The sequence below is a fragment of the Ambystoma mexicanum genome, chromosome 5q (assembly GCF_040938575.1).
Source record: "Ambystoma mexicanum isolate Mex_15411 chromosome 5q, UKY_AmexF1_1, whole genome shotgun sequence".
Classification (NCBI taxonomy): domain Eukaryota; kingdom Metazoa; phylum Chordata; class Amphibia; order Caudata; family Ambystomatidae; genus Ambystoma; species Ambystoma mexicanum.
The window spans coordinates 722,676,478-722,692,500 of NC_090933.1; the positions used below are offsets into that span (position 1 = coordinate 722,676,478).

Here is a 16,023-nt window from a genome sequence, read left to right on the forward strand (position 1 = left end):
TGAAGAAAGCCCCAAGCACAGTGAGCATTCTAGTGTTTACTCATAAAAACCTGTGCCTGGGAAGTTTAAAAGGCAAATGAAGCAGAACATAAATGTCTGCTGCTGGCAGGAGAAAATGGTGCCTCTTTTGTGAGGTTGAGGATACTGAAGGGAGAGTACCAGTGTGGTGGAGCCAGACGCTCAACAGCTAAGAAGGAGAAAGCTGCAGAGCAAGGAAGACCCACTGTGGGAACACCAGGAGCCTACAAGGGACTTCTGGTCGTTCACAGGTGATCGGGAAGCACAGCCCTTTCCTTACAAGAGTCCAGACGCTGGAAATGGAAGCCGCAAGACTAGAAACCAGGCAGAGGCGGTCACGAGAAGGAAGCAGATGAAAGCGCTTCTCTGGTCGACAGCGGGAGCATACGGCAACGCCAATGAACGCTGATCATTGTTCCCATAGGCCCTGGGGACCCCGGGGCATGTCGCTGGGTATGCAAATCCAAGTGAATGAACAACAAGCAAGTGAGAGAAAGAAGGAATGCATTTGACATTAAAAGGGGAAGCCAATTGCAAACAAAGCCCTTACAAGCGAATAGATGCAAACCGTGCGAACTAAGGAAAACACAGAACCAGATTATTTATCTGGAGGACATAGTTGCAAATTGGTGTGTGTGTGTGTGTGTGTGTGTCTGTGCACCTATATGTCTGTGCACCTATATGTCTATGTGCCTATATGTAGCCCATGTGAATATAAAAAGTCCTGGGCGGCGAGTATACCAGGCAACCAGCACAAACCGTGTGAACCGAAGAAGCCCTGGCAGGAGAATGTACCAGGCAACCAGACCTGTGTTGTTTAATACAAGTGAAAGATTGTGTTGTAGAGGCCCTGAGAAGGAATATCGGGACAGAGTGAAGAATTGAGTTGTTTTACCAAAGAGGTCCTGAGAAGGAACATCAGGATTTAGGAAAGGATTGAATGAACTGGATGTTCAAGAGATACACTTGCCAAGACAAGTTTCTTTTTGGTCCACATTGGTGTGGGCCAAGAAAGTCATAAGGAACTGTTGAACGTGAAACTTGAGAGAACCAAGAGGAACCCTGGGGAAGGGACCCATTCTCTGGAGCAAGCACCTATATCCTTGCAGAACGTTTATGTTGAAAGACAGTTCGTTATTATTCTTTTTGTGAACACTTTCCTGAACCTTCCAAGGTTAAAGACATTTCCCGTTTCACCTTGGATTTTTGTTTGTGTGAGGGTCAAATAGAACTTTGGACACAGGACAGTTTTCATTTTGTAGATGCAGAGAAATCCTTAGTTATGGTTCAGGTAGGGAAATTCCTCTTTGAGCAGGGTACAAGAGGCATTTTCCGAACCCCTTTTATTTTGTATAAAAGTTTTCGACCAAAAGTTTCATCCCCGACTCCTCACCGGTGAAAAAAGCCTTGGGTTAGGGGTACACATTTTCAAGTTGCAAGCTAATAGCAAGGCATAAAATGTACTCTCCGCTCCATTCTCCACATGAATACAGCACGCCATTTTTTACTTGCCGAGAGTAATCAGTCTCCAAAACAGGTTTTGAGAAGATCTACGTTTGAAATTGTGTACATAAACGTGACCAATTGTATATACAGTGAGATAAAATAACCTGTAACAGACCAGAGTATTAGTTGCTGCAGAGGTTCGGATAGGAGTAGGTGTCTGCCATTTACTGTGTCTTAACGGCCTCTAGAATTATTTTATTATTATTATTATTATTATTAGAATATTTATAGTACTTCAGCCATCAGAACAATTTAGTGTCCAAATACATATGATATACGATATGAAATGTATAATTCCCGAAACTAGGTTTTGTATTTTACTTCATTATTTGTTAGCTTTATTTGGTAGTATTTGTTTTACTTGGATCTATTTTTCTCGCATATGAATCCCTTTTTTCAAATTCCTTAAACTTACGTTTTGAATAAAGTTGTTCTTTCTCACTTAGGGAACTCTGCATCAGGAAGAGACTATACCCGAAAACAACCAGACAGTGGCACTATTGAATCACGTTTGTTGTAACCTTGCTAATTTCTTATATTGCAGCACTACTTCAAGGAGCAAAAAAGCTGGAATGCCATCAGATGAGAACAGTCAACCTGTGTCAGTTTTTGTCACGGATTGCAGAAGGACAAAATCTTGGTACTTAAAATATTCTTGTATATTTTCTGCTTCTATGAATGATCCACTAAATACGTGTTTTTCCCATTAAAGATGAAATCTGCATGTAATCCAAAACGTGATAATGCTTTACAGCAGATTCTGCCCTAAATATATGTGAAGGGTGGGTTTAGGCAAATACCTAACTAATGTAGGCGTGTTGAGGGTAGGGTCTTCCCTACCCCCGACCCCCATATATTTGCGGCAAAATCAACTAATTATAAAATAAAAATGGATGAAAAGCTTTCGATAAGATCACATAGAACCCTGTAAACCTATACATTGTGGTCTAGCTGTTGTGTATTATTTGTTTTCAAATTCTACTCTGAAATGAAGTCCACATTTGTTATGTTCTCTTATTCTATTGATCTAAACAAACGTGCCAGAAATAAGGTAGATCAACTCAGTTGGGGGTCGACCACACAGCTACTGTCTATTCTGGGATAGTTTTAAGAAGTTTGGTTCAGACGGTGGAGAAGAGCTGGACAACCCCTGCCATTTCTGTATCAGAGAATGTAGAACTGGAGTATATGGCCCAGGAAGGCGTACTCTCTTATTACACCATCGTAAACCTAGACCTGAAATATTGTGCATGCCGTAGGGAGTCAAAACGGATCTCTGAGTTAAGACTGGATGGAAGCTGCAGGCACGTCTACGTCGCTGGTGCTCGGGGCAAGCCATAACCTCTCAGTGAGGAGAGGAAAAAAAAGACAAGAACCCTGTTTGTTGTCAATGGTAGCATATCTGTTTTACATTGGTCCTGGCCCTTCACCTTAGTCATAGCCTTTGGTCCTTCTTCTTGGTCTTTGACTATTTACTTTGGCATAGTCCCTGGTACTCGTCCTTCTCTTCGCCATAGCTCCTTGTCGCCGGCCTTCTCATTCCTCATAGCCTTTCCTCGTTCTCGTACCTTCCCATGTTATATTCGTTCTGTGTCATACTCCTTCATTATATTTGTTCCACTTCAACACAGTCCTTTGTCATAGACCATTGCCTTCGCCATAGCACCACTCTTTATTTCTAGTTCTCCTTCATAGCCCTTCTCCTTAATCCTTCATAGCCCTTCTCCTTAATCGGAGCCCTTTGTCAATCATTTGCCTTTGTCGGCGCAGACTTTTTGACCTTTTTCTTTATGGTGTATATATGGCATCTGCTTTCCCTCCTGTGGAAGGTCAAGCCCTCCCTGTGGGCAGCTTTAGATCCACCGTTCAAGCACTGGTCCAATCCCACCTGCATTGGGGCAATGGCTTCCTCTGAGGCCTCCCGTCGTCCTCCCTTGTGCCCCTCAGAAGTGTCCTGCACGTGGCTGCATGCTTCATCAAGGATCTACGCAGAAACAACCACATCACCCCGACCCTCATCAACCTTCACTGGCTCCCACTGCATGCACATATCACCTTCAAGTCTTGCTGCTGCATCTTCTATAAGGCAATCTTCTGCATCTTCTATAAGATGCATCTTCTGCATCTTCTATAAGGCAATCGCCAAGCTACCTTAAGGAGAAACTCAGCATATTTGGCGACAGCACACCACCAAAAGCCAGGATACGTGCAGACTTGAAATCTGCTGCTGCAAAAAGTAAAGGACCAGGGAACGAGCCTTCTCTGCCTAGGACTCAAGACTATGTAACTTCCTCCCTGTCAGAATCAGACTCGCCCCCATGCTCCTATAATTCAGAAAAGAACTCAAAACCCACCTCTTCAAGGAGTCTCTCCTACTCAACACCTAGGCCTTCACGTCGCCCCCCTGCACCACCTGACTCGCTAAATGCTTCCTGCCCCTCTCCTCTCCTCCCCACCACCCTGTACAGCTCTAACCCTCATCTGTGCCCCTCTGTATCCTATCCCCTGCTGTATACCTGTTCTGTTGTTACCTACTGAAAAGCACTCAGTTATGCATCTGTACTGTTGTATACCTCTGTAAAGTGCTGTGTTACTTCTTGAAGCTAGGTCAGCGCTCAATACGATAATAATACTAATAATAATAATAATAATAATATGTTGTTGTGACTTGTACCGCGCACCAGTGTCATTCTTTATGGTCTCCAGGGGCTCAGGCGGATCTGAAAAGAAAGGGGGCTGAGGTGGTTAGTTAGGGTTGAGAGGGACAAGTGCAAGAGAGCTTTGATGTGCTGTTGATAGTTTCAGTTCGGAAAAAACGTTCACTGTGTGCTGGTACGGGTTTAGTTGATTGTCATAGTGCGATGCTTTGTGTGTTGCTGCATGCAGGTGTTTCATGTGTTGGTAGAGTGCCTGCAGTCTGGATGTTCTGTGGTTAAGGTTTGGATAGTGTGGTGGGTATGCAGAGTGTTGGAGAGTTATTAGCAGGGTTAGTCAGGGGTCGTCTGGATTGTTTTGTGTTTGGTTAACACTTTGGCTTATTTTGTTCCTTTTCGGTTTAGCGTCGGCTATTTCTTTGGGTGGTCTGGTTTCTTGGTATTTTCTTGCGTTGCAGTGGTGGGGTTTCTCTCTCTGGTGATTTCTTCAGCTCGGTGCATTAAAGAGCTATGTTTTTAACCCCTTATTTATTTATTACATTTGTATAGCGCACAAACAACCCTTGGGCATCGAGGCGCTGTTACTTGCGGGGAGCTTAGTTACAGGGGAGGTACAAGTGGGTTATGCATTTACATGTAGTACATTCATATATTTGAGCACAGGTTATAAATACATTTTGCAGTTTAACAGGAAATGCATTAAGCAATCACAAGCAGTGAGTGTTGTGTACATCAAGCGAAGAGTGTGGTTTTCATTGCTTTGTGGAAAGCCAAGAGTGATACTTCGCCTCAAAGAGTAGGAGGTAGGGCATTCCTTAACTGCTATGGGTTTTCCCTTCCAGTGCCGAGCCCTTTTTAGGAGATTTAGTTATCTCACCATTCAATCCCTTGTAACTTTCTTGTTTCATGAGATATCTCAAACAAATTTGGCCCCTTTTCTTCCCACATGTATCCTAGTTTGCTGTATGGGGGTGAGAGAAAATAACAGAGCACATTTTGTGTTTTTTTTAGAAAATGACAATAAAATGAAAAGTACAAATGGTTTGCTGTTCTGAATTCATCATTTTTCAAGCTTTCAAGAACAGGTTAAGTGTAAACAACCAAAACATATTTTTACAAGGTTACCATTGGTTTTTGAGAGGTAGGCCATTTATTTCCCTTTTTTTCCACTAGGACCTACGTGGACGGAATAATGAGGATTGTAGGAAAGTTGAATGAGAAACAGAACGCATACATTTCTCAAAAGAAGACAAAATTCCAAGTTTAGGAAGGGGTCATTTGCACTGGTCGGTCAACAACTATGTGGGTAAAATTCCCATAGTTGAGGAAAAAAATTGAAAAATGACAGAAAAAAAGGTATGTGCTGGACTTGGGCCTGTAAGGTAATGGCTTATGTGAATATTCAGAAAAGCAATGCACCGTTACATCCTCCGGACTCCTAGTTAGGAAATCGCACATTTTCCGTAATGTTTCACAAAACAAGCAAGACCACAAGCCAAAAGCTGAGCCATGGTACACAGGATTTTTATGCTGACGGCCTAAACGGACGTACTTAACAATTGAAAATAAGGAAATCAAATGTGGTGAGGAATGGCAAGCATATATTTTCTGAAAGAGCTCAGGCAGACCCTTTAAAGGATAGGTGACTTGTGCAGGTTGCAAAAGGGTACAGTCCTAAAGCAGTGACTAAATATATGTTACATTTGGGAAATTAAAGGGTTGTTTAACAAAGTGCAGTAGCAAATGTATGAAAAGGTTGTCAAAACCAAGAGAAAATAACAAATGTCCTACCTTCCCTCATTCCCAGAGGTGTCCCGACGAAAACGGTATCTCAGATGTGTGGGTGCAACTACCTCGGCACAAAGGGAAAAGGCTAAACCACTGATATCCCAAAGGGTCTGGGAAGAGGACATTTTTTGGATTTTGGTCTTGTGGCCAACCTACAGATTTAGGCCTGGCGTGTCACCGCCAACAAGGAAAACCGGGAAACCCCATGCATTTCTGAAAAGACACCAGTGGGAATCGAAAGAGGTCTGACTTGCGTGAATCGGCCTAGAATTTATTAACTACAAGGCGCGGCAAAGTTCAAAATGTAGGGAAAAATACACAATTTTCAGACATTTGCCACCAGGAAACCACCGTAACACTCCAGCAATAACACATGTCCTGCCTTCCCACGTTCCCAATGGTGTCCTGACAAACGGTACCTCACATGGGTGCGCTTACCTGGGTGGAGAAAGGGATATACTGTCCCCAAGCCCAGTGGCGGTCCCAGGGAGCCCCCCCCCCCCTGACAGGGTCTGAATCCCTCACTGGAGGGAAAATCTGTAACTGAGCCCAGCACGAGGTCCAGGGCGGCTGGTGGGGGGAGGGGGGAAGGGTTGCCCCTGGCCTTCGGTGCCTGTCTCTCATGTGGGTTGACCGTCCACAAGCCCAGCGGCAGTCCCAGGGAGCCCCAGCAGCGTCCGCATCCTTTCCCGAGTGAAAAGCTCTAGCGCAGCCAGAGCTCCAGGACAGTCAGGGGGGATGTTCCCGCCCATGGCTGCATGTCTCTTATGTGGGTTGGTCGTCCCCAAGTCCAGAGGCAGTCCCAGGGAGCCCCGGTAGGGTCCCCATCCCTATACCAGGAGGGAAAACCTTTAACGCAGGCCAGCCAGAGGTCCAGGACGGTCGGGGATGATGTCCCTGGCCTTCTGTGCCTGTCTCGGTTGGACGGCCCCCAAACTTACCGGCTGTCCTGGGGAGCCCCGGCAGGGTCCCAGTCCCTTCACAGAGGGAAAAACTGTAACAGGCTAGGGATGCCCTCCAGGTCTCCCCAGAACCACCACTGGACCTGGGCACGGTCGTCCCACAAGGGAGACAGGCACCCAAGGCTGGTGACATCACCCCCTACCGTCTTAGAGCTCTGGCTGGGCTGCGTTACAGCTTTTCTCTCTGGGGAGGTGTTTGCACACTGCCAGGGCTCCCTGGAACTGCCGCTAAACTTTGGGATGGTCGACCAACAAGGGAGACAGGTGCCCCAAGGCAGGGGGCAGCAACCCAGACGGTCTTGGAGCTCTGCCTAGGCTGCATTACAGCTTTTACCTCTGGGAAGGGATGGGGATGGACTGCCGCAGAACTTGGGATGGTCGCCCAACATGGAAAAGAAGCGCCAAAGGCCGGGATCATCACCCCGACCTTCCAGGAGTTCTGGCTGGCCTCTGTTAAAGGTTCTCCCTACAGGGAGGGATGGGGACCCTGCTGGGGGTTCACTGGGACCGCTGCTGGACTTAAGAACAGTCGACCCACATGGGAGACAGGCGCCAAAGACCGGGGACATCACCCCCGACCATCCTGTAGTTATGGCTTGCCTGCGTTACAGGTTTTTACTCCAGGGGGGAGGGATGAGGACCCTGCCAGGGCTCCTTGGGACCGCTGCTGATCTTGGGGTGGGGGGGAGAGGGGCAGTCGACCAACAAGGGAGACGGACGCCCAACCCCGGAGGCAGTAGGCCCTGTTTTGGTTGTTTCTTGTGTGTCAGTCTTTTCTGGTGTGGTGCATTGTGATATGCGGTCTGTTCTGAGGGTGGCACTTTCCCGGGGTGGTAAATGTCACTGGGCCGGGTTTGTCTGGGTTTGGCCCTGGCTGGCAGTAACTAACCCTGGCAGTCGTGGACTGACCTCTCTGACTAAGGCTAACCCTATCTGGGACTGAACCTGATGGTTTGCTGACAAACTTTACGCTCACCTGGTATCCACAGGGACGCCACCCAGCCAGGTTACTCGCTGGTATACTTCTCAGTTTTGCCCAGATGTGGTTTGCGGGGAAGGTTCTGCCTTTTGGTAGAATTAGGCGTGCTCGCCATCTTGCCTTCGTTGCAGGGGCGCGTTGTCTTTCATGGGCGTCTGCGGTCCAGTTACTTCACTGACGCCGGCCCGTTTGATATCGTTCAGGTAGGTCTTATTGCTATTCTTTAGTATTGTTGCTTACCTGCATGCCTTTCTTTGTTTAATAATGTCTGTTTCTCCCTTGGGTATGCAGAGCTTCAGCGCGGCGAACTGGCTTGGTTGAGCCCCGCTGGCAAATGATGGCGCATGCGCAGCGCTGCAATGTCTTGCCTTTGCTAACCTGTTTTTTCTTTCTTTACTTGTAGGTTGCGGTGTTCTTCAGCGCTTGTGGAATGTCCGGAGTGGTGCCAGCCGAGAGGCGACCAGCCAGGTAACCCTTTAGAGCAGTTCGTAATTTGCAATGTCTCTTCTGCTTTCTTTAATGTTGCCTCTATCTTCTTCTTTCAGGTCGTTCTGTCCGGGAGGCGTGCAGATTCTAGGAAGCTGTTCAGGAGCTGCGAGTAACTAAAGATGAAGACTGCAGGTAAGATGCTGCTGCTAATGATGATCCTTTTGTCTCCATGCAAGTTCTGCTTCTCCGAGGTTCGGGGGTATAGCTGGACACGGTGAGCGTCACGTTGCAAACTGCAAAGTAACGCAAAGCGTGTTGTCTTGCTCGGGTGTGGTTTAAATAGCCCCAACAAAATAGTCCAGGTAAAGTAGTCCCTAGGCTGCCACACTCAAAATACTAGACCGCATAGCTTGGTTCTTAGGAACCAAGCTATGTGGATGCCTCCATGTTGGCTGACAATACAATAAAGTAGTTCCCAAGCACATTGTTTTTCATGGTGTATGAGCCTGGCACCATTTTCGCCAGGACTGGCCCCATGAGGGCTTTTGAAGAGGATGCCAGGCTCTAGAGGCCAAAGTCCTGACTCCACCTGGCCAATGGGTTTGCCAGAGGGGGTTTTTGGGCGAGGGTCGTGACACCTGACTATTTGTTCCAGGAAGGTTCTTGCCAAGGTGAGTGCTGTGGGAATGTTGTGGTAAATGGATCTGGTTGTATCAGGCACACATTGGTGTTAGCCTCCTTGTGGTGGTCTATGGTTATACCCTTCCTTTTGAGGTCAATGCGTGCCTACCTGTCCTTGTGGGCTCCCACCTCTTTTTAGTTCTATTTGTATTCTGTTCAAAGTTGTGACAACCTCCCTGTGATGCCCTTCGGTTAGATCTTCTCGTGTGGATCTGCGGTATTGTTGTAGCGGTATTGGGTTCACAGTTGCGACAGCCTACCTTTGATGCCCTTTCATTCTGTCTTCTCTTGTGTGGTCCTGTATAGTTGTCCCCCTCTGGGGGCTCTTGTATTTGAATTGGCTCAACCATGGTGAAAGCCTATCTGTGGCGATCTGTGGTTTCCTGTGGTTAGTTCTTCTCTTGTGGGGTCCTGAGTGGCTGTCTCTCCTTGTGGGGTCCCATGGCATTTAAGTTGTATCTTGTTCATAGAGGCAGTTGCCGTCCTGTGGTGTTGTAGTTGTAACGGGTTCACATTGGTGAAAGCCTCCCTGTGGTTGTTTGTGGTAAGGTCTTCCATTTCTGGGGCATTGCAGTTTTGTATTTGAATAGTGATCAACGGCGGCAGTAGCCTCCCTCTCGTTTTCTGTGGTTAGTCCAGATGACAACAAGAGTAGCTATACTCCAGTCCTTCTCTCTACAGTGGCTATTGTGAGAAACCAGAAGGTGCCTCACCCACTAGTACCCAGGGATCTGTCATCCCGGTGGTCAGGACACGGACATCGCTTTTGGATCCAGTTCCTGGGTGTGGACCAGTGCGGGAGGATCACCTGGGTGAGGGGTCTTCTGGGAGTGGGACACCAGATGGTGAGCTGCGGTATCCCCTTCCCCGTGACACCTTTACCCCATCCTACCTGGTAGGATATTTGGGAACTCCACCCGCCTCCCCTTTTGCAACGGGAACACTTTCTCACTGACCGCTCGCTCTGAAGGAAAACAGACTAGCACCTGAGCCGTGTACCTGACATGTCCCAATACTATGGTCAGGCGAGTTCAGGCAATTATCGACAATCACTCACACCTGACTTCCATTGCACTTCCCCACACGGATAAAACTCGAAGCACGAGAGCACACTCTGAGCGATGCAAAGCACATGAGGAAACCTCATTTTCGAGACGGCTGCTGAGTAAGAGAGGAAAGGCAGCAAAAACGAAGGAGATTGCAAGGAGGAGATTACAAGGAGGGACATTCCCTAGACCTTTTCGACAAGGAACCATTACTTTCCCGAAACCTTAAGAGAAAGAGTAAGAACAGGAAACCAGGCTGAAGAATCCTGCATTGTGTGTCGGAGATACCTGGGGCCCTCCCGCGTCAGTCGAGGCAAGGAGAATCGCCAGCCACTGTGGTACCATACTTGGCTCCAAGAACAAAGCTGCTTCAGTGAAAGCCGCACAGCCAGTGAGTTGGGGAGACTGATACAAGACCGGTCTGTGTTGACTCCAAGGTTGAAAGCAGCAACATTGTATGGCGAACGCTGGAACGAACATTGTTAAAACTTATGTGATAAGAGATGCAAGTGAAGCAAAATGCAGATGAGTGATTGAACTTTAAAGCAAACTACAATGCCTTTGACAGAGTGGTCCGGCACCGTGTGGGTGCTCAATCGAAGGTCTCTGTAAGGTATCCAGCTGAGGAGTGACGAAAGTAGATACACTTGATCCGAGCCCGGGGGAGGGAGATCGTTTGAAAGTGAACGAATAAATGTGAATCGAAGGGGTCCTGCGACGGGTCAATCAAAATCCTGCACACAGTCGAAAGTCTTTGATTTTTATAAGATAAAGAAAGTTTGGAAAAATGCATTAATCTGATCCAAGCACTGCCTAGGGAGACCAATTGAAGATTTTGTGTAAAGTGGGTTTGAACCCGGCGAAGGGGTGCCGGGTGAACAGTAAATCATCCGAGAAGTTGTATGAGTGAATATCCTGAGTAAGAAAGGAACTTTTATGTGTTGTCGTGTTGCATCAGGCCCTCTGAAATAAGAGCCTTTGACAAAGACTTTGGCACAGAAGGCCCTGATGTTGAATTCTTGAACTGCGTACTAGAGAAGTGTGCTAAACTCTAGTGTCCCATGTTGTCCTGTACTGAAAACGTGGGGAAGGGAAGCCAACCGCATGAAGATCCTGACATATCATTCCTAGAACACTTTTCTTTTGCATAACCTTGTTTCCCACAATATTTGTATTTAGAAGCAAGGGTTGGTGATAGGCTCCCATCTTTAGATTTAGGATTAGATGGATGTTTTGCGAACCCAGTTGAAGTTCAATAAACACCCTTGAACTGTGATCACTTGTGTCTGTTTTACTGTTTGATACCATGCCTTCCTTACACTATACTCTGATAGTTCTCCTAGATTCAGCAATTGCTATACCCTGTGAGTTCTCCCAGATTCAATAATGGCTGTACTCTGATAGTTCACCTAGATTCAACAGTGACTATATTCTGACCATTCTTCTAGATTCAACAGTGGTTATGATGTCTATGTCGCATGTACTCAACAGTGGCTGTACTCGGAAACATCTCCTAAATTCGGTAGTGGCTATAGATTCAACAGTGGTTATATTGTAAATGTCACATGTGATTATCAGTGACTCGGAAAAGAGTCATTGGTGGCTATACTATGACAGTGCTTCTAGATTCAATAGCGGCTTTTTTGTAGATGTCGCATTTATTCAACAGTGGCTATACTCTGAAACTTTTCCTAGATTCAACAGTGGCTCTACTCTAGTCTACATAGATTCAACGTTGGCTGCTCTCCGAGAGCTCCCCTATATTCAGCAGGGGCTTCACGCTAATGGTTCACCTAGCAAAATGTCTAGGGTTAAAATAGGGTTAAAATAATGCCAGGAGTCAACACATTAAAAGAACCATACAACGCAGCAGGTTCAATACAATGGCAGATTCAATTGGTAATGTGAAAGTGGCAGGGTTTTGGGGGTTCAGTGATGGCTGGTTCACTAGTCTTGCCACCTTACCTGGTTGTGGCAGTAAGATGCTTTGTCAGGCTCCTCGCAGGTGCAAACAGGCGATAGGAGCTTCCCTAGGGAGCTCCCCTCTGCCTCTGGCCCTTAGCCGGCTGCCCGGGTTCCAAGCCTTGTTGCATGCTCCAACTGCTTCCTGAAGCAAAACAACCAATCTGGGATGCAGTGGGCGGGAGTGGGGCAGGGAGGAAGGGAACAATGGGCAGTAAGGGGCACTTCGAATGCACACAGCTCTGCAAAGCTAAAACGCAGACCTGGTAGGTGGGGCTTACCGCGAGGTGAGGCCACGCAGGAAGCTGGAGCGAAGTTGCACTTGTAGTCAAGGAAAGTAGGCTTTTTGCCTTTCTTGTAAAAGTCCTTCCCTGTTGTCCGATCCTCTTTCTTCCTCTCAGTGGGCAGTATGGTTCCCTCTGGGGTGAACATGGTGAAAGAGAATGATGAGAAAGATTTATTAAAGGATGCATGGAGAGTGTTTAAGGGTCTGAATGCTGATGTGATGTATGAGAATTTTTCTATTTCGAATGGATTGTCCTCCAACGTATTCCACAACTTTGACATATAATGTGCACAGCTGTGTACTTCGGAAACTTTTTCAGCAGAGGGTGTCCTGCGTCGATGGGGTCGGGTCGATGTCCCTCGAAGGCCTCCGGATGTTATAAATAGGACGCATGGCGCTCGTAGCCTCAGTTTTGTTTTTTCTGAAAACGTGTTTGCTTCGTAGACTCTGTGCTCCTTGTGTGTTCGTCGTGAATGTCTTCTTCTTCGACTCCGCGGTCTGGCTTAAAGACTTGCCGGGACTGCAAGTCTAAGATGTCGATTACCGACCCGCATCGCATTTGTTTGTGGTGCTTGGGCGAGAGTCATGACACCAGCGACTGTTCCAAATTCTAGTCGCTGACTGCTGAGGCCTTGCGGGAGCGTAAGGGGAAGCTTCAGGTAGGTAGGGGTTCTAAACCCAGTAAGTCACGTAAATCTAGGGGGATATCCACTGACCATTCGAGGGGCGAGTCTCCACGTCGGAAGGAGTCCCGTGGATCTCTGTCCCTGAGTTGTTCCTGCCATTCGTCCTTGTCTCGGCATTCCAGGAAGCGCTGTCACTCGTCGCCTTCCCCGTCCTCCTCGGAGGATGGTGCCGCGAGGAAAGTGGCTTGTCCAACTAACTCGTCGACTCTGGAGGAATGGACTGCCTTCAGGGAGCAGATGCCATGCATTACCTCAACAAAAAAGGGGGGGTTGGGGTCGCTCCCTTTGCGCAGAGAGGCAATGCAGCTCTGGTTCTGGGCAGTCCAGCAGGGAAGATCACTCTCGGCAGTTCATCTGGCTGGAGAGGAGAAAGAGGAGGCAGACGCTCTGATCAGACAGAGCCAGTCTCTCATGAGTGGGAATTGGCTCAGGAAGTCCTTCTGGAGACCTTCGCCCTTTGGGGAACCCCAGAAGTGGATCTCTTCGCGACCAGTACCAACCGGAAGTGCGAGAGATTCTGCTCAAGGGAATTTCCTCCGAGAGGAGCCTTAGGAGACGCATTTGTCGTGGATTGGTCATTCCCACTTCTGTACGCGTTTCCTCCAGACCCAGTCATTCCTCAAGTGTTAAGGAGGTTCAGACCCAACTTGATCCTCATTGCTCCGTATTGGGCCAGGAGAGCGTGCTACCCGGACTTTCTAGAAATGTCCATCTGCCCTCCACGCCGTCTTCCCTACCAAGAGGATCTTCTCTTTCTCTTTTTTTCTCTTTTTTCCCTTTCCCTGTACATTAAAGGTTACATGGCGGCGCTGTCTATATTCAAGTGATCGTTTTAGAAAATGTTCTTATTTTAAGATTCCTTTGATCTTCTAATTTCTTAAAGGGCTCACTTATGTGTTCCCGCCGTCCCCATTCCAGGTGCCGGTTTGGGATCTATATTTGGTCTTGAAATTCCTGATGGGTGCTTCGTTTGAACCTTTGCACTCTCGTCCTTTGAGACTATTGTCTTTCAAGACAGTGTTCTTGGTTGCGGTTACTTCCACTCGCAGAGTGAGTAAATTGCAGGCACTTCCATCTAAGCTGCCCTTTACTGTGTACCACAAGGATAGAGTGTACTGGGGGTACGTCCTTCCTTTCTACCTAAGGTAGTGTCTGAATTTCATTTGAGCCAGAAAGTGGTTCTTCCTCTTTCTATCCTTCTCCTCATCCTGGTAATCGTCCACTCTGACCCTGGACATCCTAGAAATAAAGGGGATGACTCCTTCCCTTCAGGTGGTGGGACGAACTGGCTAGAAGACGACCAGCAGAATGAGTCGTCCCCCACATGCTGTGACCTTGCTGGGCTACAAACCGCCATTACCAGAGTACATCCAACCCAATTGCAGTGCATAGTCTTCCCATGAACGAATTCTCTCCGTTTCATTGGTCAGATCCAGTTGGACCGCCAGAGGCAAGATCCCTCTCTTCAAAGTCCTGTGACCAGAGTGCAGGACTGAGAATTGAGGCGAATTGGGCCAGGTGGCAAAAGTTCATCCTTGGAGCCTCTGAAAAGGCACCAAAACTGCAGGCCAACATGGTAGTATGAAGAATCCTTTGCTGAGAGTCCTTTCTCTCGACTGCTGCGACAGGAGATTGGGTCCGCAGCTGTTACACCTTGAAAGAATGCAGCTGCATCTTCTTCACCACTCCTCAGGTACTGTGTGACTCTGGATAGTACTTACATCAACCCATTTGGCATTTCTTTGTTGCTGGAGTGCTGATTTCGGTGTTTGGGTGTTCAGGTCTAATGCTTGTGCGCCTATGGGGAGACTTTCCCAACGTCCCTGAAACTTTTCTGTCCTACAAAAGCATACTACTTACTTGTAATCGACCTTTGCCTTTTCTTCTTCTGCGTCTTACCTGCTTTGCCCCCAAACGGACTTTGAAGAACGCCTACCTAGTTAGGTCTTTGAATGTGTGTTGCTCGTGCTGAATAACCCTTTTATTCCTACAACATTTTCTGAGTTGCCATAAGAAGTGATCTTACTGTTGAACTGTATACTTCTGTGCTATTGGTTTACTCACCTGAAGTATTGCTGATGTTTTCTGCTCTGTTCATTTAGTTAAAATAGTTACTTACCTGAATATAACTTTGCTTTGTGTATAGAAGTATGTAGTTTCTTTGTGGCTATGCATTTACTGAGTTAATTGTACTTGCCTACAGCTCACACCCTCATCCTAAGATAAGCCTGGCTTCTCTGCCAATTCTACCAAACCTTTGGGGCCGTTATACCAAGGGATAGTTTTGTAGAGTCTCGCCTGGAAGTAGACTTTAGGAAAACTCCCCTAACAATCGTGCAAATAAAACTCATCAGTCCGTTCTTCAAGTAGCTGTTGTTGGTTCCACTAATGACAGTTGCTTGAGGAACAGATCTGGTAGCTCAGTCGGTAGATCATGAGACTTTCAATGTGAAGGTTGTAGGTTTAAGGCTGTCATCTGGTTACAACTACTTGGAATATAAAGTTGTGCAACATACATCAGTAAATAAGATTTATTTCCACACCCTGTTCAGCCCTCTGCTGCTCTCGATCAGCACTTGAAACAATAAAATAACATAAAACATATAGAGAACGCTGAGCAAGTGACAGTCTGTCCTCATAACTTCATTAAAGGACTTAAACGTACTGTTGTATTGCTGTTGTGTCTCTGATCATAAAAGCAGAGTTCTTCCTCTCCACTCTTGCATTAATATCAGATATTCTCACACTCGGGTTGGGTCACCATCCTGGGCGAATTTGCTCTGTATACCTGTTTAATAGGCACAGGCTTTTCCGGTTCCTCTGTCTCTGCAGCTTTTCTTGACCCCTATGGTGTTTCTGAATGTCAGTTTTCGTTGGGGGTCTCTGCTTTCTCAGGGCTCGTAGCTCTCTCTCCTCTTGCAGATTCGTTAGCTGGTGCAACCAGCAAAGGCTGCCCTTGAAGTGGGTTGTCCTTTTGTGCTTTTTGCATTCTCCCTTTCTGACATCTCACACTCCTCTCCACAAAG

General features: G+C 47.1%; 1 protein-coding gene across 3 annotated transcripts in view; it reads left to right on the forward strand.

Moving 5' to 3' along the window:
* The window catches only part of TERF1 (telomeric repeat binding factor 1), a 529,145-nt gene that overhangs the window by 57,783 nt on the left and 455,339 nt on the right, over window positions 1–16,023 (forward strand). For 2 of the 3 annotated variants that reach the window (XM_069621207.1, XM_069621209.1), the window contains exon 2: window positions 2,069–2,164. The exons of the other annotated variant lie outside the window; for it this stretch is intronic. In XM_069621207.1, the coding sequence (XP_069477308.1) occupies window positions 2,069–2,164 (96 nt within the window). The remainder of the gene's footprint in view (window positions 1–2,068; window positions 2,165–16,023) is intronic. 3 annotated transcript variants of the gene reach the window in all.